The sequence below is a fragment of the Gymnogyps californianus genome, chromosome 4 (genome assembly GCF_018139145.2).
Source record: "Gymnogyps californianus isolate 813 chromosome 4, ASM1813914v2, whole genome shotgun sequence".
Lineage (NCBI taxonomy): Eukaryota > Metazoa > Chordata > Aves > Accipitriformes > Cathartidae > Gymnogyps > Gymnogyps californianus.
The window spans coordinates 76,816,335-76,843,371 of NC_059474.1; the positions used below are offsets into that span (position 1 = coordinate 76,816,335).

General features: G+C 41.2%; 1 protein-coding gene across 1 annotated transcript in view; it reads right to left on the minus strand.

Annotated features, from left to right (window-relative positions):
- Nucleotides 1-380: 380 nt before the first annotated feature.
- Nucleotides 381-27,037, minus strand: part of FAT4 (FAT atypical cadherin 4) — a 151,536-nt gene continuing 124,879 nt past the window's right edge. Inside the window, 8 exon segments of the mRNA XM_050895269.1 lie at nucleotides 381-3,836; nucleotides 8,082-8,343; nucleotides 13,034-13,251; nucleotides 14,403-14,527; nucleotides 15,414-15,593; nucleotides 17,039-17,124; nucleotides 20,940-21,247; nucleotides 22,975-23,079. Coding sequence (XP_050751226.1) covers nucleotides 1,954-3,836; nucleotides 8,082-8,343; nucleotides 13,034-13,251; nucleotides 14,403-14,527; nucleotides 15,414-15,593; nucleotides 17,039-17,124; nucleotides 20,940-21,247; nucleotides 22,975-23,079 — 3,167 coding nt within the window. The 3' untranslated portion in view covers nucleotides 381-1,953.

Consider the following 27,037-nt stretch of genomic DNA (forward strand, 5'->3'; position numbering starts at 1 on the left):
GCTGGCTTTCGATCATATCAAGGTCACTCATGAAATACAAGAGGGATACGCCGAATGCTTCTCTCACCCTTGGTGAAATTCATCCCGTTGTAAGGGACAACCACACTGGGCTCAGCGGGACTTCAAGAAGCGCACTGGGCTTGTGCTGCCCCTCTGCAGAGAGATTAATTTAATTTCCACAGTGATACTAGTGCTGCCTTCGCTGTGAACCAACTCTGAATGCGTAATTTTACATCATCACCTTGCTTCTTAAAGCCCATTTTCTGAATAAAAAGCTAGTAAAAGTAAAGATCAAGGAGTGGAAATTAGAGAGAGAGAAAAGACGAAAGGTTTCCAATAACACACACTAAAGATTTTAAATAAATATTTTAATTCTATTATTGGCATTTACAGGTAGAAAGCATACAGTATGTTACAATTTTATCAAAATGTGAAAAATATGGATGTTACATAAGTAACAAATGTAAAAAAAGTATTTTTCTTACCTTCCCTGAAAGTAAGAAAACTATTCAGCATAGGAAAATATTGATATAAAAACACAGCTTAGGTAAAAAAAAAAAAAAAATTTTTTTTTTGAAGTTTTTACACAGTACGATAAGTTCATCAGATCTGCATGAAGATGTAAGGACTTTGTGAGGTTCTACTTTACCTAAAACTTTAGGGAATTTGGGACAAACAGTAAGCTACATTAATGAATCTACAAGTAGTTTTCCCTCATATCCGCTCCAAAATGCTAGAGTGCAGTAATTTTCTATACAATAAATAATTCTTCAGTTTCCATCATAGAAAATCATATAATGCAGAAAATGCCACTTCAAGGTCACAAAGGCTAGGCAGTGCTTTAATAATAATTATGATAATACTTATTATAGTGCTTTATAATGTCTAAGCACTTCAGATGAGTTAACTAATTAGTCCTCACAACACCCCTGTGAGGTAGGTGAGTAAGTGTTTTTCCTACCTTTCCGTAGTACAGATGAGAAAATGAAATCTGGGGAGAAGCCCAGACTGCAGCAGCAGCACAGCCGAGTTGAGAGGCCAAGAGATGTGGAAATCGAGGGGTTGCTCCCTCGCTCCCGTGGATCGTGCCGCTGCCGCTGCCGCGAGCCAGGCTACTTGGCTGGGCTGACAAATGCCAATCGTTCCCCAACCACTGGAAGCACTGAGGGGGCCGGGCAGGGACCGGGGTTAAGCATCCCAAAATATTTCGTAGAGATTCAGAAGCTCTCACACAACTTTGTCAAAAGAACAAAACAAAACAAAACAAAAAAAAAAAAGAAGGGGGGGAAAGAAAGGGAAAAATCCCCAAACAAACAAATAAACAAGCTGAAAAGGAAAAAACTCCTAAAGTGCTGACTGGCTTGAGCTGCTTCTAGCACCTCTTGTATGGAATAAGACTTACAGCACTGATGCCAGCAATTATTCAAGCTGATTTCATCCATAAAGTTACATGTGAGCAACTGCAGGATATGGTAACTACGTTTTCTGAGACACCTTACTACTGTAATTCCTTCATTCACCATCCTTCTTCCATGCACTTCTTAAGGCAAATTAAATCCTCAATACTCTTGCATTGTAAAACATGTTAGTAGCTGGAGACAATATGCACATCCTTCACAATTAAAAAAAAAAATTAGTTCATTTTCAGAACAAAGCATTATTAATTTAAGAATCACAAACCAAACAACGGTAAATAGGAAACCCTCTTCAAAGGCTGCATGCCGAATATCTTGTTTTCAAATACAATGCATGCAGGAGAAATAAATTCATCGAAGCATATTTAAATTAAAAACGTTTTAAGTCTCTTTCAGCAGCATAATGGTTATTATTTTTAAAGTCTCCTCCAACCAAACTGGCCTGGGGTTCAAATGCTGACCTTTGCTTTTCTACAACCATATAATGGTTTGACCGGTCCCCGTGGCTTTGCACTGCGGCAATACCAGGAGATAAAGCCTATACATACTGTTCTGCTTCCCCGTCCTTGGAAACAGGCTTCGTTGTACCACCTTTGCTGTCTTCACTCGCTGCTGCTGCTGCTGCTGCTGCTGTTTTTTCAGGAAGTGATGCCAAATCTTTGAAAACATCCACGTAATGCCCAAAGCCCGGGCCCCAGTTCAAGAGGTTGTCCCAGTTGAAGCTTCCCGCTTGCTGCCCCAGCTTCACGGGCAGGGAGCTCTCCCCGGCACTGGCGGCGGTCGCCTGCGCCCCCACCGGCCCCCCCTCGCCTCGGCGGCCAGGGTACCGCCGGGGCTTCAGCCTGGCGCCGTAGTTGTCCTCGTCATCCGCATCGGACTCGTTGACCTGGGATAACTTGGGCATCCTGGAGGTGTACGCTATGGGCTTATCCCTGTCGTACTCCATCTCCGAGCAGGTGAAGGACTCGTGGGAGTCGCTGTCGGAGGAGGACTCGGGCGCGGGAATACCATCGGCCGGGTTCCTCGTCCGGGACAGAGGCCTTCTGCAGTCCTCCTCAGAAGAGGACCGGCCGTGGTCTGCGCTGCAGATGCTGGGGTTTCTGGGGCGAGGGGTGTTCAGTCTCTCCACCTCTTCGATGGACAGCCCCACCGGAGGAGCAGTCTCCAGAGGGATCTGCCCGATGGGCTGCTTCAGGCGGCTTCCCGGTCGGGAACCATGGCTCGCCATGGTCTGCGGACTCTTACTTCTCCTCCCCAGCCGAGTGGCGTAGTTAAAAATGCCAGGCTGGCAGACATCGTTGTGCATCTCCAGCGGGCTCCCTTCCCTTATGGCGAGGTGCAGCTCCCTCGCCGGACTGTGCCTGTAGAAAGTCGACGATTTGGAGAAGGGTGCGGGGCTGTGCCGAGACAGGGGGTTGGGAGTAGGGCATGCCGAGTGGCTTAAAGACGTTGTCCTCAAGCCCTGCCCGTAGGCGGGCTGGTAGGTCAAGCTGCTGGCTCCCAGGGGCATGGGGGACTGCCGCGCGAAGCCCAGCGGGCTGTGCCTCTGGATGGAGAACTTGGGCGTGTGGCTCCGAAACTGCTTGTAGTGCTGGATGATGTCGGCGTCCGAGGGGGCGATGCTGCTGGCGTTGTCGATGTCGTAGTGCTCGATCTCGGGCTCGGGGGAAGCCAGCGGGGCGCTGGGGATCGTCTCCGTGGCGTGCGGGATGTCGGTTTCGTCATAGATGAGATAGGGGTTTTCTCTTTCGATGATATCGGGTTTCGGGTTCCCTTCGGGCTGCTTCCTGACAGTCATGTCGTCGCCATAGGGTGGGATGTTGTCAGGGTCATCAAACGCCACGTTCTCGCTCCCTTTTTTCTTCTTCTCCTTCGTTTTCTTCTCCTCTTTCGGGGCTTTCGACTTCTTTCCTCGGCACTGGTTGCAGAGGATGAGGCTGAGGACCAGCAGCGCCAGGACCGTCGCGCAGCTGCCCACGATAGCCGGCACGGCCCAGAGGGGCAGGGACAGCTCGGCGGGGTGCGGGGACGGGAGGCAGACGTGGCCACCATTGATCCCCGCTCTACACTCGTGGCCCGGGGCGCACGAGACCCCCAGGCACGCCACTACCGCCTCGCACGTCCGTCCCGCGTACGCCTCGGGGCAGCTGCAGGTGAAGCCGGCGTGCGCCCCGGGCTCGCAGCTGCCCCCGTTTTGGCAGGGGCTGGAGGCACAGGCGCCCGGTGGGACGCACTGGTAGGCGTACCACTGGTTGATGCACATCAGCTCGCCCCAGCAGGGACTGCTGGCGCAGACGTTGGGGCCGCGGCAGCCGATCTTCACCGAGGGGTCTGTTTTGGAGAGAGTGGCGAGGCTGTGCTTGCCAGCGAAGGGAAGGCTCTCCCCGCCGTACTTGACGTAGGAAATGCAGCCGTCGAAGCCTAGGAGGAAAAGCAACAGTCACGTCAGGACCTGAAGACTGAGCATGCGCTGTCAACAGAGGCCAAAGACACTCTGAGCATCAACGTCAGGCTAAAGGGGAAACCTTTCGATCAGCAGATGACAAGATCTGCGGTGTGCCTCTTGCCCCCTAGAAGTGAGAGGGGAAACACAAACACAGAAGCAACAAAATGGAAAACTCAACGCCACAACGGAGACGACAGCCTTATTTCGTGATGTGGTTTTAAGCGGCGTGCGGGGCAAATCACGCTGTTAGTTACACACATGAACTCTCCATATTTTCACGAGTGAATCTTACGCGTACTGAGCTTACGATTGCTTCCCCACATTTTTACCTTGCGTTGTGATTAATGTACAAATATCTGTGATATTAACCATAACTGTGTAATATTTAAGTAACCACTTATTTCGCTAGAAGAATGGCCCATTCACAGATGTTTCAGTATCTGACAATCTGCGCTGAATCATTTAGGTACAGGTGTAAAGAACGTTTTGTTGCTTCTGTTAAATATTTCCTCTTACATTGGAATGACTATTTTGTTCATCAACTTTTGATAATTTTGGGGGGTTCATATTAGATAGGAACTGAAATCTACTTTTAAGCAGAACAAGATTAAGTAAAGGCTGGTCATGCCCAGAGCTTCTGACATAGCTTCTATACGTGCACCTTTTAAACCTAATGATTTTCACATCTAAGCTGTGCATAGAAATGGAGATTAAAGATAAGAAAGTAATTAAGTAATGTCTCTGAAGATATATGCATGGCACTTCCATAAATGATACCAAGATATCTTGGTTCTTTTAAGTCTGCCAAATAAGAATTCAGAAACAGACCATGGTTTTTAACTTCAACACTAAGATTTCAAAGCAATGAAAATATTCTTAGGTGAGTAAATAAAATGTATCGAAACCTGCAATTAAGATGCTGAAATTAACATATCATGTTTTCTAGAAGGCCTGTAAGACATTTTGCACTCCCATTGCTTTCATTAAATCTGAAAAAACAGGCAACTGTAAGCAGAAGCATAAATATAATTTGAAATGTTGATCTGGCTTTTAAGAATTATACAGGCTGTGCAGGAGAAGGAACTGCTGTCCGATTAGGAAGTATCTACCTCAAGCTTGGAGACTAGGAGTAAAGTTCAAATTGAGGAAAAAACGTAATATAAAATGAAATGAAAAAAATGCATTTTGGGTACAAACAGGTTGCTCACACACAGACTCAACTCTGCTGCTCACTGAGCAGATTAGATCTGAGGTTTGCCATGCAAATGGATACTTTTCTGATTGTAGCATGCTTATCTTACAGATAGACTCATCGAAGGAAGTCTGAAGGTTATATTCTCAGATCTTTATTATAATGTAGTTTCCCCTTGAAGCAAAATTATTTTGCCAAAATACTAAGCAATGAGCAAATGGTTGGATTTTGCAGAAACATTATATTTTCTAAAAATATATTGTTAAACTGACTCAATTTTCAATTTATGGACCCATTTCACTGAAGCTAAATGAAAGGCTCGATTGTTCAGTAAAAAAGCTAAGAATTCAAATGGTTACCGTAGCGAAACATCTATTCTAATAGTATTTCATGTCTTTAAAATGAATTTGAACAAATATTCCTTCTCACAACTTCATTCAATATACTTAAATGTTTTGTTTCCTAAATTTTCCATATTTCTAAAACTTATCATCCACACAGAGAAACCGGTGTGCAGCTGCCTTGACTGTGCTAGCAGAAAACATTAGCTTCCATTCCCCTTTGCTTGCGTGCTTTCTAGTTCCCCCTATTCGGAGCTGAAGCTGTCTACCGTGCTTCAGCTAAGCCTCCTGTCTTACTGTCTCCTAAAATCATGGCAATACTTTTGTAGCTCTGAATCTTGCGTGGCGTTTTCCCAGACTTCCCATAGCTTGGTTGTAGTGCTACCCTGTCAGTGGTGACGCCGAGTTTCAGCGCTGAGAGAGCCCAGGGAGGTGGGATTATCCCCGGCCTTTGTGCGCTGGTTTTGTGTGAGGTCGCAGGCAAATCCAGCCTTTTGCCAGCCTAATAATTCTCTGTGTTCCGCAGACTTAATCCTTTCTGCAAGGGTTTTAGGATAGTGCAACCTCATGCTGACCTCTGCTCGGAGCTGTGACAAAATGGTACGCAGAGATGTAAGTTATGCTCTCAGCGTCCACATGCACGGTTGCTGTAGGAAACATGTTCATTTCTCTTCACTTCTGATGGCTTCTCCTTGGGATGCCATGCGTGGTGCCAGGTTTACAGGAGGATATTATTCAAGACCGAATTTATCAGCTATTATCAATAAAAATAGTCAACAAGGAGAAGGAAAGTGCCACTACTCAGTTCTGAAGCTTCACACTTGGGTGAAGCAATAAACAGGAGCAAATTTTCCATGCATTAGTAATGTCAGAGAAAGGTTCATTTCTGCAAACATATTGCTGGAATGGAAGAACAGCCACTATGAATGGTAACTTTGTGAATAATTGTGGAAATCTCTGTGAAAACAGGTAGCACAGAGATAAATGTTATGAATATTTACTCTGTCATGAAATAGCAAATATACTCAAGTTGCATGAGGTGATATTACACATTTATAATCTTCAAAGTATGTTGTTTTAAAATTGAACACCTTCTGATGTCAGAAATGAAATACGAGTGGGTAACAACATCAAATATGTTTCACTGGGAGATGCAAGTCATGCTGTAAAGGGACATGAAAGAGCCTTCTAAGTTTTGCAAGCATGCTATTTCTGTATTATTTCCATTCCGAAAGAGAAGTGTTTTCTTTCAAAATTACTTATATTTTCATTTTCTCCTGTGTTTACATTCCCAAATAAAGAGGAAATTGAGGATTTAGGTTCAGGTAGGAGCCCAAGCAAAATGGACGATTACCTTGCTGCATGCTTGGTGGTCCCTTGCAGCACTGATGTGATAAACAGCAATCAGGATCTCGTCAGGTCTACCCGGGTTTGAAAATGTTATTGGATATACCAGCTTCACAGCCCTGGAACCGTCACCCGCTGATGTTTTCGTCTGCCTTTAACACTACTGTAGATATTTTTGACTCTGAGTTCATGCAGAGTTTTATACCTCCCCCTTGGAAATCCTTGGTATGTTGTACACAATGTAATCCAATATTAAAATAAAATCAGATCGTATGAATAAGAGATTTTGGATTGTGTATTCCTAATGGAAGCCAGACATTCCTAATTTGTCTGCCACAGCATCAGGCAGTGGTGAGAAGTTAGTGTCCTCAATTTTCTTTGTTTCAGCTTTCCTAAAAGCCTCTGACTTTTCCATGCATATACTGCTCATAAAACGTACATGTAAGAAGGACAAAGGTTAGCACAGCATCCATATGATTTCGTACCACATTTCATACAAATTCACAATACAGAAAGATGAAGTGTGAATTTGCTCCACTCAAAGATACTTTATCTGGTCACAATTCTTGAAGTCAGGAAGATTTTTCAATATAAAACTCTGTGAAACCTACGCCTGCATTGTCTGGAGTATCTTACAATTTGTAGCTAAAAATCACTACCATCTTTACTTATCACCAGGGGAATGATATCAAATATATGTTATCTACTTCTTTTGCCAGGGTCTAAGAGAGTTGCTTTAACTCTTAAGGGAGATTGATTTACTTCTTAACAGCTAGATGTCGGTCAGAGGGTGGTTCCTTATTGTCCTTGGTTTCTGTTGCTCAGAAATAAATCCTATTCTTCATTTGACAGCAGGATAAAGCAGGAGGAAGTTGGAGTTTCAGAAAATATTTTAAGCATATTAATAACAGGCTAAATCCTGCAGTACTTACCAAACCCCTAAGAGACAAAGTTCTCATTTAGCATTTTTACCCAAGTAAAAGGTTTGCCTTGATTTTCCAGGTTCTGACCCAGGTAAAGAATAGATCCTTTCTTCTCCATTAGCATAACAAAATTATAACAACTGATTTACAGACAAGCAAACAAACCCACCCCCTGCCTCCAAAAAGCCCTGCAGACGGAGTGCCTGCTTTTGGAAACAAGGCTGCAATGTGTATTGAAGGAACAAAGTCTGCAATCCTTACTCGTTCAAATTGCAGTTTTTCTGGCAAAGGATGGAAGTATACTAATTACTGATAAAGAATTAGAGTCCTTTCTGCAACCTTTAAGCAAACAGAGACCCTTTGTCTGTTCAAATGTGCTTATGTGCACTATATTAAAAAAAAATTAATAAAAATTACCTGCAACTGTGCTCTTGAAAGGTTGGCTTGATGGGATTCCTCCCAAAGAAATTGTAAGAACGTTTAGCCCACCGAAGTCTTGCGTGGCATGGAGAATGTCTCGGCTATGAGTCTTGTCGACTGACAGGATAGTAGCAGACCCGTTCTTCTCAATGAGTACCGAATGCCACTGACCATCCGCAGCGTACACTTCTGGGATATTTCTTTCCACTTTCCCAGCAATTCCAGCATCGGATACGTAATGCACTTTCCCACCTTTTATCTGATCAGAAGAATACAAAATACATAATTTTAAAATTATATATGCATAACCACTCCTATACACCTATAACCAATGTAATGCCTACTCAGTATATCTACAATAACACATGGCTTCGGTTGTAATAGGAAGCCCGGGTGTATTTTTCCCCAGATAATTGTTTTGTACCAAAAATGCATTAATTATTTAGTACTAAAAATTTGACCGCAATTAAATACATCATTGCATCTGTAGAAAACTTAGAGCTGCCATCCACTCATTCCCCGGCTAATCTCATAAGAGAAAAACCTATTGAGAGGCCAGCAATAGGGCACGCACATGACAAAACATTTTAACCAATAAAAGAATAATTCTTCCTCCTTCTTCAATGGAAGTGTGGAAAACACTTTGCAGATTAAACAAACGTTGTCCTTGCCCAAAAAACTTGCATCTACTTTTCATTATGACACAGTAGGAATATATACGGCATGGCAGGACTTGAGCAAGATTCCCATTTCATATCTGGTTTTTCTGCTAATTTGCATTTTGCAGAAAAATAGTTGTATTTTAGAAACCTTTCTGAAGAGTTGCAAAGTGTATTATTTTGTGTGAATTTTCAAATGGTGCTTACTTGAGCAAACTGCTTTTAAACTTGTGAGCTGTTAGGAAAAAAAGGTACTATTAAATTCCACGAAAAATTTTTTGGCTTTTCCTCTAGGAATGACGCCTCGCAATTCTACTGAATCATGAGATGCAGGATTTCAAACCTCCTAAATGATCCCAAAATGAGATCAGTGCAAATTCTGCATTTAAGATATAGGAGTTTAAAAAAATGCCAACATCCAAACCTGCCAGCTTCTCAAATATTGCGTGAAAGTCGGGTACGTCAGCTGACCTCCTAAGGGCGTACAGACTTGTGTACAGCTCATATAGGGTGGCTCTGCAACTTGTTGCAAGTTTCCTTCCATACTCTGCACGTTTGCTCATCCGCGTTAAATAAGACGACTATTTTCCCTCCCGTGTTCCTAGCTGCAGCTCGGTCGGTCCGTGATCTGTAACATGAGGGTGCAGAACGTGCACACGCATAGCCCAGGACAGGTCGAAGTCCCAGGTTTGTTGAAAGCTCTCTAAGCCTCGCATGCTTTGTGGCAGGAAAAATAACGTTCACCTGGGAAGAACCGTGAGGTGACACACCGGCTACAAGAATGCTGCTCTCGTTTCCAGAAACTGTTAAATGCTCTGGATTTATTTCTTTAGTGAGGCAAGCCGAGGACTTTGTTCATACAGATCAGCTTTAATAAGGCTGTAAGACCACGCTCATGTCTTGGCAGCAGCCTCAGCACGTATTCCATTTGGATCAAGAAACACAACGGCTAATATGTGCACACACTTCATTTATAAATGCAATAATTTGGACTATTTGAAAATGTATTGTTTGAGGGACTCTTTGATAAAGCTGCCCCTCAGAGAGAGGACGCTTTTGTTACTGGCAAACACAGGTGGCATACATCTAAACTATCACACAGCCCACAGAAAATCCCACTTTTGGAAATCCAGTCACACAGAGTATTATAACAAATTAAACACCATTTGCCACAATCAAAAGTATTTATAAAAAAATTAACTGGGCCGAATATATACATATATTTATGTCTGCAACCTGTAACTGGTTTGTTAGCCTTATTTTGTCTTTTATGCTCCATGAAAATACTGCCTTGTATTTTGGTCTTTATGTAAACGAAACAAAATATACTATATCAGACAATATCCTCTAAGCTTATGGGAAGACTAAGCACAGAATCCTAACTTTTAATTCCACATTAGAGAAGAATTGTAGAATTATTTACCTGTCAGCAACTGATGTTTTCCATACCAATTTATGACTCTCTAGCTCTATTTCTGTTTCTTTAAAATTGCATGTGACTAATGCTAACAGACTCGTAAATAATATACTAGTGGCATTTGGAAAATAAAATTTCCAGAGACAAGACTGATCCATGACTTCTTCAACCAGGAAAAAATAAGGAATGTTCTTCAAAGTTCCTTGAAGCATAACATATTTCCAAATTTGAAACAAATGCTGACGCTGACAATATTGAGTAACACTCATTTCTGGGTTTTATTTAAATGGCAGAGCAAATAACAAGTGGAATATAATGAAAAGAACGAACCACTAAAGCAAACATATTCCTAACTACAAGGATGATTCAACTTTACTAATATTCTCAGTCTCCTTTACTGAACAAATTGCTTATTTGTCTTAAATCTGAGCACTAGCCTTTACAGATTTATAGCCCACTGGATGAGATATCATTTAAAAGAGTTATGTTCTCATTCATTCCTGCAACTTGATGTGAGCATAGAATCACAGAATGGTTTGGGTTGGAAGGGACCTTTAAAGATATCTAGTCCACCCGACCCAGCATGGGCAGGGACATCTTTCAGGAGATTAGGTTGCTCAAAGCCCCTGACTTTGAACACTTCCAATGATGGGGCATCCACAGCTTCTCTGGGCAACCTGTTCCAGTATCTCACCACCCTAACATACGCATATGTTAGCTCATATAGGTAACATGTAATCCACATTCTCTACCTGTACAATTCATAGATCTCAGAGCTATACAGATCTATGCTAATTTAATCTGATTTCAGATGAGATTTTCAGCTAAAACAAGGCAGGCAATTTCACCTTTAACCTGCTGTATTTATCCCATTACTTCTAATTGAATTAGTTGCAATGTGTATTATTTGTAGGAAAATAAGCTGTGACAAAGAGCTTTAGTAATAAGGAATCCCCTACCCTCTCTTCCTTTTTGTGGTTTTTTTGGGGAGCATTTTCCATCTGAATTTGACCATTGTTTAATTTAATCTGCTAGGTTTTGTACCTTTCCTGGATTAAGGATCCCTTTATCTTATAAAGACCTCCCGAGTTGTTTGGGGGGAGTTTATATCCATCATTTAGTGAATCAGCTGCTTGCAATCTCAGTGGGTCTGATTTATTACCATTTCTCTAATTTTACCCCAATCCCAGCTACACCAAAACCAGTTAACTACAAGAGGAAAAATGTGGAGGCATGGAAGTAGCCACATGACTGGTAGCTTTTCCCTAGCACAGTTTAATATTAAAAACACACGGCAGGTTTTCTCTGAATGCTTACACTTTGGATAACAAACACATTAAAAGACCCCAAAATCAAGTTATAAAATTGTCTGTTTTGAAGACTGACAAGAGTCGTAAACAGAGGTCCCTAAAGCTCATCTTCTGCACTGGGAGTAGACTGAGATGCCACGAAGACCTACACGTGGGTTGGCTTCACTGACATCTTGGGCTACCGCTGAGGGAAGTGCTCGTCATGATACCTACTCCGGGTATGAGTGGCGGTGCAGAAGCCATACCGTAGTAACCACAGTTAAATTACTACAGTTTTATTAACTAGCATCATCTGGGAACTTTTCAGCAATAATCGGTACAGTGATGTTACCTCTCCTTCCTTAAACTGCTGCATCTGTTACTAGGCAAACCTCCGCTCTCTGCCCTTGCACAGCTGGGTCTGGGACTTGACACCCTCTGCTTGCTTGTATAACTTCACCAATATTAACAATAATAAGAGTGTTTGCATAAACACACCACTAGTGCTTTCAGCCAAGAAAGGCAACTCTCTTTTTCTTTTTTTTCATAATGCTTGTAGAGCTGACCTAGCAAATTCTACTAGGGAGAAAAAGGTAGTATTTGGTTTTTTCTCTCCAGAACTCAAAATAATGAGATCTTATCTGCTAATATGACTAGAGGCAGAAACTTCCTATCAAATGAAAAGCATAAAGCATATGCCAGGGAAGTAATGCAGACTTGCTTCTTAAACACAGCCGGTGTGTCAGGAAAGCTCTGTACCTCTGATCAGTCAGGTGGAGAATATCCATGGGGCTGAAGCTTAGGAAGTGTGAATTTCTGTATGAGTTTCTTTAAAAGTCAGGGAAAAAACTTGGAAAGCCTTACAGCAGTCAAGGAAACTTGGAGCTTACACCAACCCAATAAAGGGGCTTGCCAACATCACTGCTGTACTCATTTAGAGTTATGAGTAAATGGACTGAGTCATAGCCAGGAACCGAACCATCGCTTTCTCTTGAGAAAGGTAACTTCTGCAGCAATAAACTCTTTGGGAAAGAAACAAAACTGTGTGGCATTTGAAGCATTAATTCAGCTACGTATCCCAAACAATTTGATATCGACATTGGTCTATGGGTAACCTCATGAATTCAAGTTATCCCTCACTTCCTAGTTTGATAAGCATGAGCCACGCTAGTAGGAATTAATGAAAACTTTTTGGCAATTGTTTGCTAGCTTAAGGAGGGTCTGAGTTCGAGGCCCAAAAAATCAGAAGATAAAAGGCCAATAACGAAACGATTTGTTCTGCAGAGTGTAACTTAATGATGATAACAAATATGGCAATAAGTACTGTTCTTGCTGCCTTAAAACAGTCACTATTTGGAGTCTAGACAAAACTGATTAGATACAAAACCATCAAGATCTTCTGATACCGTGGCAAATAGCAAGGGAATTGTTGAGAAGATGAATGATACTGGAGCAGTGCCTAGCCTCAGTTAAAGATCTAATATTTTATAAAGGAAACAGCAAGAGTTATGGAAAAATGTGATTTTGATCACTATGCATGAGGCAGTCCAATCAAATCAAACTCAGCATTAGCTGTAATCTTACCTTCACGGTAGTGAAGTTGCTGCTTTCCTGGACGTGAACTAAAACGCCGTTCTCGCTTCTTGTCCTGAACTTCACTTCCAAGCGGTCCGCGTTCGGGGGTCCCGGGCCGGCGCCTCGAGTGCCGTGTCTCATCATGTATTCTCGCTTCTTGTTTGGGCTCATGTGGTAGTCAAGTCGTCCTTTGCCTTCTAGCGATAAGGCAGTGTCGGCAGTAATATCTGGGACAAGGACGGCGAAGTACTGAGTATGCAGCTCGTTACAGCTATAGCGATCATCTGCCTAATAACGACCATTTTCTTTCAGAGCAGAGATCGCATTCAGAGCAGGTCAGGGGGGAGAGCAGGAGTGAATGGCAATTTCAGCCCCTCTATTCTTTGGCTTCAACCAGAATGTGTGTTTGAGAGTGGGAGTGTGCTAGTAATTTACTGCTGCTATCAGTCAATAGTAAATTAAAACTCGCTAGGGAACAAGTGAGGGAGTAGGGAAAAAAATTTGGCTCTCAGAACTGTAATTCCTTCCCAGGGATGTTACTGTTTCCATTACTGCAAGCAGGGTTTCATGATATATTGAACTCTAAGCTCTTCAGGGCAGAGATAATGACTTTCTATTTGTTATGGCATAAAAAAAAGAATAAAAAAAGGCAGAGCATTGACTACCAAATGCTGTTAAAATTATGGCTAAATTCTTTTGTAAACCAGCGCAATAAAAGCATATAAATCAGCTAAACAATAATGGGACACGTAAGAAAACAAAGCCCACTCATTATACTACAACTACATGGAAATAAATCACTTTGCTCTCCTAGACAATCCCGTATTGATTTACAGAGCTATCCACATGTGAGTTAATAACCCCAGAGTGTAAATGGCTTGCTTTCATTTACACTTACTATATTTTCTTGCATATAATCTGACGGTCATTTGATAAAAAGGCCTACAGTTTGGAGAAGCCATAAGCACATGCACACAATGTTTACATGAAGGGAAAGGTTTTCCTTTACCCTCTTACCTCCCCATAGCAGACAAATCCCTCCTACGGGATAGCTTTATTTTAGTTACTGATTATACATTATTGTGAAGCAGTAGTTTTAAATGAGTGCAAGTTACCTGAAATGTGATATGCAGACCAGAAAACAAAATATATGTAACTTGTTGCTATTTTTAGCTCATGAAAGGACAATAGTCCGTTGTGGACTTTTCCTTCAAAATTATTTGAAGAGGCAAGCATGCTGCTTGTTTTCATTATATAATTCATATTCATTTTATAAAATTCATTATCCCACGCCCCTGAAAAGAAACCCTTAATGGCATTTGGTTAAACCATAGTTAGGTGTACATTAAGGAGAAAGACAGTAAAACCCTCTCCATACATTTTTCACAGTGCTTTCCCGTCAGTCCGTCTTTGCAGTGACACTGCTGCCACGACCAGTGATCAATACAGGTGCCACCATGTTGGCAGGGGCTGGTCGTGCAAGCACCTTCTAGTCTGGGACACCTGAAACAAATCAGAAAAGTAGATCCTGAAGAATATGCGCACAAATAAGCGGAGCAAATGTGCTGGCAAGCATCCTGTGTTTGAACGATACTGCCTTTCTTCCCCCCAGGGATGCAAAAATGGAGAAGCTCTTCTCCATAGACAGCTCATGTTTCTAAACAGGTCCCAAATTTCAGCGTCAAGTTATAACAGTCTCACGAAAGAGAAAGGAATTCAGAGACAGTGAAACTCCTATTATCTGTTACGCAAGAGAAGAAGAAACTCTTTTAGGTGCTTCTTACGCTGCAGACGTCCAGAGACTTCATATCACAACGAACAGCGCAAACTTGGGGGTTGAAAGAGGAAGGGTGCGCTAGCAAATTTGGATGAAAGACTGACATTATTGCTACAACTGTGACTTCAAATACTGAGATGGAAAAAACAATAGAATCAGATAGTTCATCATTTCTGAAAGACCACTCGGAGGATATGCGGGAAATTCAGTGATACTTGAGAGGCAAAGTGATAGAACAGACACTGTGGATTAAAAAGAAATAAGGGGGAGTAGAGGGTTAGCAAACAGTATGAGTACAGTCAAACCCAGGTGGAATTTACAAAGAAACCCAATAACAGGGCTACTCTATTTCAGCCTGCAAAGCAACATTAATAATAATTGGCAATAGAAATGTAATGATGTTGTTGCTTTTCTGAAGCCTCTGTAATCTTTTGTGAACCTTTCATCCGAATTCACTTTCTTCCCACATTTTTCACACTTTACAATAAATTCTACAGCCATTTTTTTTACAAGAAATATGTGGCGGTGTCTGAATGGAATAGCATCTGACTTTCGTGACAGCTTCCTTTATTGTAAACGCGGTCCATTTGATACCATATATAGCAGACGTACTGATCTAAGATTCCTTGAGCTGCCAAAGCCTGGCTGGGCTCCAGGGGACGTCCGTTGACTGCAAACTCCATTATACAGCCCACAAAATCATGGCTTTCCACCTGTCCTCTCCTTTGAAGGATGGGCTCTACAGACCTGATGCCACCAACAGTAACTCGATTTGGTTGTACATCGAGAGTCCTATAAAAGAGTCAGCAAAATAATTTATCAGTATCAGACATTAAGATAGCAATGACAACACAGGAAGTGTAACCATCAGCTACGGTCTGCGGCCAAAATGCCTCTTCCAAAATTAGTATTTTACATTTAGAAGAGGAGACAGAGAGATCAGTAGCGCTTGAACTAACAGTTATAATGGGTATGACTCTAAATTCACACTCAGTTATTGCATATCAAAATTTCTATTCACTTGACTGAGCAGCGTGCTTGAAATCATAATGAATAAGGTTTTTTACTCAATTATTGTTTAAATTGTAGATGATATTTAAATAGCTGGAAGATGGATTCATTATTTTACAAAGATATAACACCTTTGCCAGTGGGGAAACCACATGTGACAGGAAATATGACTGTGATTATCGTAAGAAATTAGCCAAAGTGATTTGGATTAAAGTTATTGTTATCTCCAAAGAGGATCTAAAGATGTGAGAGAAAGGCTTCTGAGTTAGTTATGGTAAACACAAGAAATAAGGTTTGTTCTCTGTACTGGCCAATGTTTAAGAAACGAAAACTGTAAAAGATGACATCTGGAAATTACTGAAAACAATGTAGAAGTAATTACTCTTAATATTTTTTTCTTTTAAAGGAAGCAGTAATCAGGTGATGTTATTTCTTACACTTTTATAAGAAATGAGAGGTGCAGTTTAAATAAATAAATAAATACAAGACCCCAAATCAAAGCCCAAAACTGAACACTGGAGTGAAATATAGGTGCTACTAGAGTAATAGCGTTTTGAGTCTGAGCCTGGTTTTGGCAAGATTGATACGATTCAAAATGTAAAAGTGAAATAGAAGAGGCTTTGCTAAAGATTTGTAGCACCAAATATTGTAGAACTTCGAACTGTCACAGAGTAGTGCTGTATATTTAAGAGCCAGTTGATTATAACAAATACATTTGTGTTTTACTGTCTAACTAAGATTTACAAGTTGTCAGTAATTATGAGCTTCTGATATTCTGATTTGTTAATTCTTTCTAGATTATGATGTGAAATCTCATAGCATTAGGCAGTAAGTCTTATCCCCGTTTACACCACAGTGCAGACTACCCACGGCCATACATTTCTTGTGTGCCACAAGAGCCTGGGGACAGAGACAGAGTTGAGAATTGGGGATTTCTGAATAAACTCCTTGTCATGAATAAACTCCATGCAGAAATGTAGCCTGAGTTAGCAAGTAGCAGTACATGTAGCAATTTAATTTGCTTCTGCAAAGATGGGAGAAAATGACACTTGGGAGCCTTGCCTTTGCATCCCTCTGAAGGAGTGCAGCTGAGGTATCTATCCCTTGCCTCAGGCTGGGCTAAGGGCATGTACTCCAAATTTCTCTGGCTTTAGAGGGTGGTTTCTTTTCCATTTTACTTTTCATTTTATTCCAAAAAAGCCCCCGCAAAATGAAGAATTATTTACCAGTCAGTAGAAACAGCAACATTGCTAACAGTGCAGTAGCCTGGCTCCTGATCCTCAGAGCAGGAATCCACCGTCAGTGATGCTGCCTGCAAAAGCCACACATACAAATATGCTGAATATTACAAGGTTGTAGTCCCCAACCACATTAAATATTTATGATTAAATATATTATATCAAGGACTTGGCTAGAATGGAGTACTTGTATACTACTATGTCACTTGCAGGGTGCTTCAGAGCCACTGATCAACTACGTTCTGCATCAACATAGTGAATACCAAGATGTGGATACTAACAGAGAGCGAGCTAATTGACTGCTTCATACAGAGAATCAGTTAAACACAAAGTTTTCAGATTTGGGTAGGGTTTCTTTCATGTTTGTTTGCTTTACTCCTTGCAATTGCAGTTATTTTGGCTCGTACCGTATCCTACTCTTGATCTGAACAGAGAGAGCTGCTCCCTCCAAACACAAAGGGCATTCCTGCAGGGGCTTGACCGTGACATTAAACATATTGCTTGAACTGGATAAAAAGCACGTTACAAAAGCTGGGAGTACAAACACTGAGATTACTAGTTAAAAATAATAACCAGCCACTCAATAATACTTAAAGAGTAACCAAGTGGACCTGATTAAGGTAACCCTTGGGCTGATATGTCATGAGGGATGTTTGCCCCATGTCGGTAATGGTGAAACATGTGGATACCTACAGTGGGACCAAGCCGGTGTTCAGAGAAGCACCAGGCATCACCAGCACTTAGAGCACTCTTCCTCTTTATTATGATCTCCAAGCCATCAAGCCCCAGACAACGAGGTTGCCTCATTACCCATCTCCGTCATTTACACTAAAGCCAATCATGGCACTTTTATTTGTAATCGCTAAAAGTCTAACCAAAGCTTTCACTAAAATCATGAAATAATTCCTGCTGATTTAAAAAGGAGGTTTTATTTTATTCCTTATTTAGCAAAGAATTTTCCCCACAGCAATTTATTAATAACAGATGTGCTGCAAAAAAAACCCCTGAAGGTTAGTTATTCCTTAAAACAAATTTTCAGAAAAATAAACATAATCTCCAAATTGTACATATCAGCTTCTTATGTTTCAACTAGATGTGTGGTACAGTTTTACAGCAAATTTAAATCAAACGTCACTCTTAAAAATGCCTTGCTTTATATTTTGATTTAGATTACTCTACAGGAGCTAGGCAAACAGCAATAGCTATCAGTACGTCATTACTCTGCAATGGCTTTTTTTCCTGCCTGCAACTAAGTTCACTAACAATGTCCTGTTGAAATCCCCATAGATTGTCCATGCTATTTCCAAGTACATACTGTGAGCTGATGCATTGTATTGACCAAATAAATTCATAGCTCTTAACCCTAAATCTTGCCCTATAGTACGCCTGAATTGTTCAATTTGCTATTTTTAACAAAAGCTTATCTTGCATTTCGTTCCATACATAATGAGCAAACTGCTTCTCCCAAGAAACATCAGTCTGCAGTTCCAAAGCAGATTATAGCCCTGCATAAATGAAACAATTCATAGAAAGAATAAGCAGCTGGCTGGTCTGTATGCCATCACACACATACATATTTTCCTTCAGAATATCAACAACAAAAAATGAAATGAGTTTTTTGTTCTTAGCTCAATCAGCGTAATCTCCCTAACTTACATTGCTATGTGCTGTGAAAGCCAAGCTACAACCCCAGCTGAAGGGCTAGATATTTGAGAATATATTTTACTTGGACCAGAGTTCACACAATTTATTTTCTAATGTTAGTCAAATGTTCCTGCTTGTTACTTAAGCATTACTCTATGGTTACCTTGCCGCATTATGAGACTTTCTATCCTGTCACTCTGCAATAGCTCAGGACTGACAACTTAATGATTTTACCAGTTTCCGATAAAATCCCACTGTGCTGTAGGAAATGACAGATTTGGAATCCTGAAGGGGGGCTATTTTATACAGTTTTGGACACCTGGGAGAGATTTTTCCTGTAGCAGAAATATCTAAGACAAAGGCGATTCTTTTTGCGTACTGTGTTTGTAAACAGCTGACATTACTGAGAAGGTTTAAACATAAAAAAAAACCTACACAAACGTATAGGTTGTCTTAAATGTTTGCTTTCAGCCTGAAGCATTCATAACTGAAATTTTCTGTAAATAGTCCTTTTTATGTTATCTCTTCTTCTATAGTCTAGCCCTCTGGCATATCTACAAGTAAAACATTTTCCTGCTCTGTTTTCTTCTTAAGCGTATTTCATTTATTTGTTGCCATTTTTAATGTGTGCTCCTATACTTAGCCATTTAAATCTTATTGATAGAAATATCACACTAATTTAGTTGCTAAAATGGGAACCTGATGCCTTTCAAGATTTTGGTGCACCTTTGGGCTTTACCATTTGGAAGCTGTGATGCAAATTATTAAGTATCTGATATTAAGGCACGTTAAAACGAAGTCATTACTCAACATCACAATTATCCTTCATCTTATTTGGATATATAACTCCTACAAACACACACAAATTGGATTTGCAAATCCAGCTGAAGACTAAACCCACTGCCCTTCATTAAATGGAGAAATCAGGTCTTGCACTACGCAACTGAAATGCAGTTTCAGGCTCAAGACTCTCTAAGAGAGATGGAAAAAACCACCATTTAGGAAGGTCAGGAGACAACCCTGGTCCTACAAAGAACCCCAGGCCATAAGGTAATACATCCCCCTGCTGCTCTCGGGACATTTCTGCCTATGGACATCTCACGCTGGACCTGAAGCTCTTCAGCAGGGCGCTCCGAACAGAGGAGCTTAAAAATATAAAAGGGCTGTATCTCAGCAGCACTGCCTTCTGCAGCAGTTCGTGATGGAATATCTCTACAAGGACTCAGGGGGAGCCACACTGGGTAGAACAGTTTATTCTTTTACTCCCTACGTCACTTCTGGCTTGAAATATATAAAACAAAACGTGGAGCCCCAACCATATATTATTCTTACATGACTTCAATTTCAAACATGGGAAGAATATGGGATTCCACGTATGCTGGCCATTTCTGCCTAAGAGAGCTGTTGGGCAATAGTTACTGATTATGGATGGCAAATAGATTTAGTTTCATTTCTAACTCAAACACTGTGGAGTCCAAAAGCTTGGCTTGAACTCAAAGAGCACTTGGTTTATGTTCTGCTTTGGAAATATTATTTAAAAATGAGAGAAGAGGAATAGAAAACATTTACTGGAAAAAAAACGAAGGCAGGAGAGGGGTCAGAGCACCAGGCATATGGCAATCAGTTGTCCAGTCCAGTTTTTGGCAGAATTCCTCCCCTCAGATGCTTTCTGGGGGACAAAAAGAAAAGCAACTTCCCTCCTTCCCCCAAACAACCCTCTCAATGTAGCACCTTTGATCTTTTTACATGTATGCTACAGAGGAAAAACAGGCTTCCAGTCTGATGAGATCGGTAAAATCTCTGAACTAGCTCAAGGAGTCAGGGACACCTGGAATTGTAAGTTTGTCCGCTTCTATTTTTCAAACATTGAGAAAAATTACTTTGAGGCTTCTTGTAGTTACTATGGTTAATTAGCCTTCCTTGATAATCATCCCTGTAATCTGCATCAGTTAATTAGCCACATGTGTAGTAATTTATTTCATTAATTATTCCTGGTTCTCATTCTTCACAGAGTACAGGGCATTGCACAAGTTTTTTTAATTATTCTTTAGCACCATCATACTAAACAAACCATTATAGGTCTTTGAGTCAGTTGGAGTAAGACAGAAATGAGGGAGGTTTTTTCCAAAGTTAGAGGTTCTGCTAGCAAACGCAACGTTACTAATTTTATGTTCCTCTGAGTTCATGTGGAAGCCAAAGTGACTTGGCTGAACTTGTCTTAAATTCTCATTTTAGCATTTCTTACCATTCCAGCCCTCCGGGCAATAACTGTGTGAAATTGTCCGTCAGACACCTTCTTAGTTGTGGTAAGCTTGTACGTGCCACTGCCAAGATTGTAGGAGAATCTCAGCCTCTCTTCTGCTATTTCCAGGGCCAGAAATTCTGCCCGCTCTCCAGTTTGGTTATCGTAGTTATACAACATTAAGGCATTACTTTTTATAGTGGCAAACTTTATATAGATGTAATTATTGTTTGGATCCATACTGGGAAACTCCATATACGACAACTCTTCAAACCCATAACTGTTCAGTTCACAATGATTCCCAAAAACACCTGCAAAATGAAAAGTAAAATTTGTATCGGACAGTTTTTTCCTCACTGTGCATTCTCCCAGAAACAAAGTATTGATGTTCTCTAGACGTGTCTATGATACACAGGCTCTTTAAGAAACCTCTAATGTACGATTAAAAATATCCAACTTGAACAGAAGAATCCTACAACCCGCAGGTAGGTGTTGAAGTATATATATTTAAACTTAAAAATTGAGTTACAAATGACAGTTACATCTATTGAAAAACAAAGTATATTTCATTGAGCTCTACGGTTTCTTTAGAAAACAAAAAGAAGCGAGTTTGAAAGCTATGTCAGATATAGTTGTTAATTATCATCAGGCATTTGTTAATCCAGTTATGGAAATAAAATTGCAACTTGAGCTTATTTTTCTTTTTATAGCTGTTATCTGAACTGTTTCTCAATCGGTGGTTCATTTTTTATACTTATAAGCATATATGTGATTAAAACATTACGCCTATGTTTTTATTGATCTGAATATTTTGGTGCACTCTACATATGTCTTTTCAGGTCTCTGTCACGTAATTTCCCTTGATTTTTTTTACTTCAGCGACCATGAGAAAAAACTTAATTTATGAGTATTAGTTACATTTACAATGGACTATGACTATATAGGAAATGAATAAACTCTGAGAAAACGTAAAACAAAGGAAATAAAACAGAATAAAGAAGTTATTCAACATGTTAGTAGCAAATCCTATGCAGAGGTAGTTACTAATGTGTATTGAGAACCATACTTTTGTGTGAGGGTTGTCAGCAGCCTTAAAACATTGTAGATGATTTCTCAGGTTTATCTGTTTTTTAATCTGTTGCATTTACTTTCATGCTTTTCTACATGAAGAATGACAATTCTGGATTAATCTGCATTCAGAACCAATCTTGCTGTAATTATATCATGATACCTTAAAATATCTGTGTTGTTTTCTCTCTTTATTGGGTTCATTCCACACACCAGATTTGGGATAATTAAATTCTAATAATTATTAAACTATTTTGGCAGTACTATATGCTTCTCTGATTCTCAGAATAGCACTGTGGTTTTGGAACTCAGAACTTTATTAACATACAATAAATTGAATGGGCAAGTACTGGTGTGGGCTAACAAAGCTGCTTTGATTCGGTCAGGTTCTCTTAATCCAATCTACTAAATATAAAAGTGCCAATATCTAATGTTGTGCTCCTCACTTGCAGAAAAATGTGGGTGCTCTCTAATTCTTGCTTTACAGATATTTTGACAAATTATGCAAATTTCTCAAAAGAAAACCAAGCCCTCTCCGCTCAATAGCATCCCGAAGTCCCTTTTTCTAGTTTAACATTATGACGACTTCCTTGCACTTTGCAAGTGCGTAGGACACAAGAATACTGATGTTATTTACAGTGGTCCCGCTCTTCAGCTCTCCTAAAAGTGTCTGTTAATAGGCAGGAGAGCAAGCACTGCTCTGAGCCCTCGCTGTGTGTCCCCCCCAGCAGCCACAGTGACCCCCCACGCTGCCACGTGCTTCCATCTCCTGCCGTGCTGGCAGAAATAGCGGCTTCTCCCTCTTGCAGCTGGGGAAAAATGGAGAGGACGGGGTCAGGAGATGACCTGCCCATGGACCGGGATTCACATACACACCCCTGGGTTTTATGCAGGCAAAAATAAATAGCGATTTGAGAAAAATTAATAGGGAAAGGGAAGATCAAGCGGAGAGGAGGAGAAGCGTACTCACCGAAGGGGCAGTGGCAGTAATAGCCCTCCACCCCGCTTTGGCAGGATCCACCATTGAAACAGGGGTTGCACTCACAGTAATTGACAGCGGAGTCGCACGTTTTCCCTGCGATTAGGGAATAAAAGCAATGTCCAGGTCAGAGTATTCAGGTCAATAGGAAAGTCAGGCTGGTATTTAGGGAATGAGCTTATGAACCAATGCTGAACGCATGGCCAGGAGGGAGGGTGCCAGGGACCAGTTGCAGCTGGGGGATGGAGAGAGAAAACACAGACACAATGCTGGGCTGCTCCCAGCCCTGACACAGGCATAATACACGGCCCAGAGAAATTAACTTTACTTTTCAAGTGTCTCATTGTAATTATCTCATACAGGTACTGGTGGCTTGTGTGTGGTTTTTGTTTTTTTGGGTTTTTTGTTTGTTTGGTTGGTTGTTTTTTTATTAACTTGTGTCCATAAAAGAGAGATCATGAAATGAAAGGAGATGCTGAACTAAAAAAAAAAAATAATTTCCCCCCCCCCCATTGAATGCAATGTACTCATTAGTGTGAAGGAGATACAGGCAGCCCTTGCTGGACCCTGTATGAACACGGCATGCTGAACACAGGCTGCTATTGTACATTATATGATTTTTCTTATTTTTCCTCATCAATTACAACCTCCTTCCTGACTCGGAGGGACCACAGTCCTCGGAGCTAAAACAAGTTACCCTGGATACAGTCCTTTTCTAAGCAGACTTTGTCACATGTGGTAAATATTATTCACCAGAGAATAAACTGAAATCACATAATTCATTTCAACAAGGAAGGGAACCAAGAGAAAAAGTGAAGGTTTTAACAGATGCCGAATACTGACAAGGGGATTCTTTGTACGAAACTAAAATTTTCTTTGTATGGAAACATTAAGTACAAAAGTATTGGTTTTCACTTCTAAGTTTTTCATTGCTTAGCTTTTATCAGTTTAGCAACGCTTCCACTATATACCACTCTTGGTACCTGCCTGCATTCTGCCAGCAGTGCCAGCCTTCACTGCCTGCTCACCAAAAACTTGAAAGTATCGTCATGTTTGTCCCTCATGTTTCTCTGCAAAAACTGGCAAAATCAGCCACGCTCTTCTAGACCTCTCCTTGAATTTCATCTAGGCCAGGATATATACACATAGCAAAGGCTAAGACTGCCTTAATGCTTTTTATTGCACTGATAATGAATTATTTTATTCCTCACACCATTTAAATATATGTTTAAGTTAAAAGTACAACATGAGCTTGCACAGAGGGTGTCCATTCTTGTATGCCACATATATCTTATAATTCTTACATCTCACATGACAGCAATGCACAATATGCAGTCCTTAGGGATTGCTGGTCCCTAGAACCGGAAAATCAGGACTGTGCTATATTAACTCTGCTAGCTTTTTCGGAATTTCACAGCTTCAGTCACCCAATTAAGAAAACTTCTTTTTTTTTCCTCCTCTACTTTTCTGTTTAACCTAAAGAAGTTTGCAGGCAGTTCTTCCATGTGAGCAGCAGCCCTCCACATGCGACTGCAAGCAGGACGGAAACAGAGTGCTGGAGGATTCCTGTGATTAATACGTAACTTGTAGATTTACCATAAATCCAGGAAACATTTCCAGTGTCTGATTCCAATTATGCTTTGGGGGTATTTATTTATATTTCATTCTCTAATGGGCATGACTGAAGGATGAGCTAACTTTTTATGTTAGATTTTGCTGTTTTCTGTATTTTAAAATTATGGTACATAGTACAGATCTTTGACTTACTGGGAGAACGTGTAGCAAGAGTGAGGCAGAGATGCTTAAAATAGCTCAATGATGTTTCTTAGTTTTCATAAAAATCAAGTGCAGCTAATAAGGCTTACTCAGTTTTTTGCAATCCAATCTAACTAAATTCTTTTTCTCAGCTTACATTAAAGCTGGCATATTTGCTGAGTCAGCAACAGAATATGGATGTTTATTTTAGCTGCACATATTTTAACCAGCGAATAACAACATCTTCTTCATATTTAGCAATTGTTTGAATAATTCATGAAACTAATAAAAGTGTGTTTGCATTTACTCAAACTGTTTTGACACAGGAGAAGACAAATACTCTGATTTAACAATTCATCAGAGCTATTAAAACTAGTATTTATTTAAAATGAAGAAGAAATTTCAGCTATTCTTTGCCATTCACTGAAGTGCTAAAGACCTGGGAAAAATGTATCTATTTACATTTGGAATAATGATCCAACAAAAGATGTCTATGAAGCTTATTTTTCCTCTTTAAATGCATGTGTATTGGGTTTGTGTGGCAAGGTTTTGGTAGTGGGGGGGCTACAGGGGTGGCTTCTGTGAGAAGCTGCTAGAAGCTTCCCATATGTCTGATGGAGCCAATGCCAGCCGCTCCAAGACAGACCCACCGCTGGCCAAGGCCGAGCCCATCAGCGACGGTGGTAGCGCCTCTGGGATAACAGACTTAAGAAGGGGGGAAAGTTACTGCCAGCAGCAATTGCAGCTGGAGAGAGGAGTGAGAATACGTGAGAGAAACAGCTCTGCAGACACCAAGGTCAGTGAAGAAGGAGGGGGAGGAGGTGCTCCAGGCGCCGGAGCAGAGATTCCCCGCAGCCCGTGGTGAAGACCATGGTGAGGCAGGCTGTCCCCCTGCAGCCCACGGAGGTCCACGGTGGAGCAGATATCCACCTGCAGCCCGTGGAGGACCCCATGCCAGAGCAGGTGGAGGCCCGAAGGAGGCTGTGACCCTGTGGGAAGCCCGTGCTGGAGCAGGCTCCTGGCAGGACCTGTGGACCCACGGAGAGAGGAGCCCATGCTGGAGCAGGTTTGCTGGCAGGACTTGTGACCCCACGGGGGACCCATGCTGGAGCAGTTCATGAAGAACTGTAGCCCATGGGAAGGACTCACGTTGGAGAAGTTTGCAGAGGACTGTCTCCTGTGAGAGGGACCCCGTGCTGGAGCAGGGGAAGAGTGTGAGGAGTCCTCCCCCTGAGGAGGAAGGAGCGGCAGAAACAACGTGTGATGAACTGACCGCGACCCCCATTCCCCGTCCCCCTGTGCCGCTGGTGGGGAGGAGGTAGAGAACTCGGGAGTAAAGTTAAGCCCAGGAAGAAGGGAGGGGTGGGGGGAAGGTGTTTTAAGAATAGGTTTTATTTCTCATTACCCTACTCTGATTTGATTGGTAATAAATTAATTTTTCCCCAATTCGAGTCTGTTTTGCCCATGACGGTAATTGCTGAGTGATCTCCCTGTCCTCTCGACCCACGAGCTGTTTGTTATATTTTCTCTCCCCTGTCCAGCTGAGGAGGGGCAGTGACAGAGCGGCTTTGGTGGGCACCTGGTGTCCAGCCAGGGTCAACCCACCACCACATGTCAAGCACGCTTATCCTAGAAAGCAAGAGTCCTTCGGCCAGATATCGGCAGGACGAAAGTGTAACTTGGGAATACTATTCTAGTTTATCACTATGGTTGTTCTGTATAAGGATTTAAAATAAATTACTTTGATAAAGCAAGATCATTAGAAAAACCTCGTAGACAGACGATGAGAGTTATAAACTAGAAACTGATAAATAAATAAGTAAACAGTATAATACAATGTCATGTAACTACCAAAAGAACAGAAACTTATTTTTATTCAGTATATGACTCATTTTCAACTAAAAAAAATAATCCTGGTTATGACCACCTATAACTCTTAAAGACATCCATCTTTTTTTTCTGCTTTAAGATAATTTTTATTTATACTTTTTCTTTCTTCTAAAAGATTCCAACTCTCCTGAATTTCTTCTCTTATGTGTATCCCTCCAGGCAACCTTACCTACCAATTACCTTACATCAGCTTCTTCTGAAGACAGTTGCTTCTACGAGGCCTCATTCCCTCTTTTCTGCAGAATCCTGAACTTCATCAATTCATCTGAATTTCCTGCTACCTTCAGATCTTTGGTCAGTCCCTCCTTAGACTCTTCTGAGACAGAAACTCTCACGCACTCCTCGTCCATCCTCTAAGGAAAGGTCTCCATACTTCAAGCTATTATTGGCAGCCTGCATTGGTTACTCT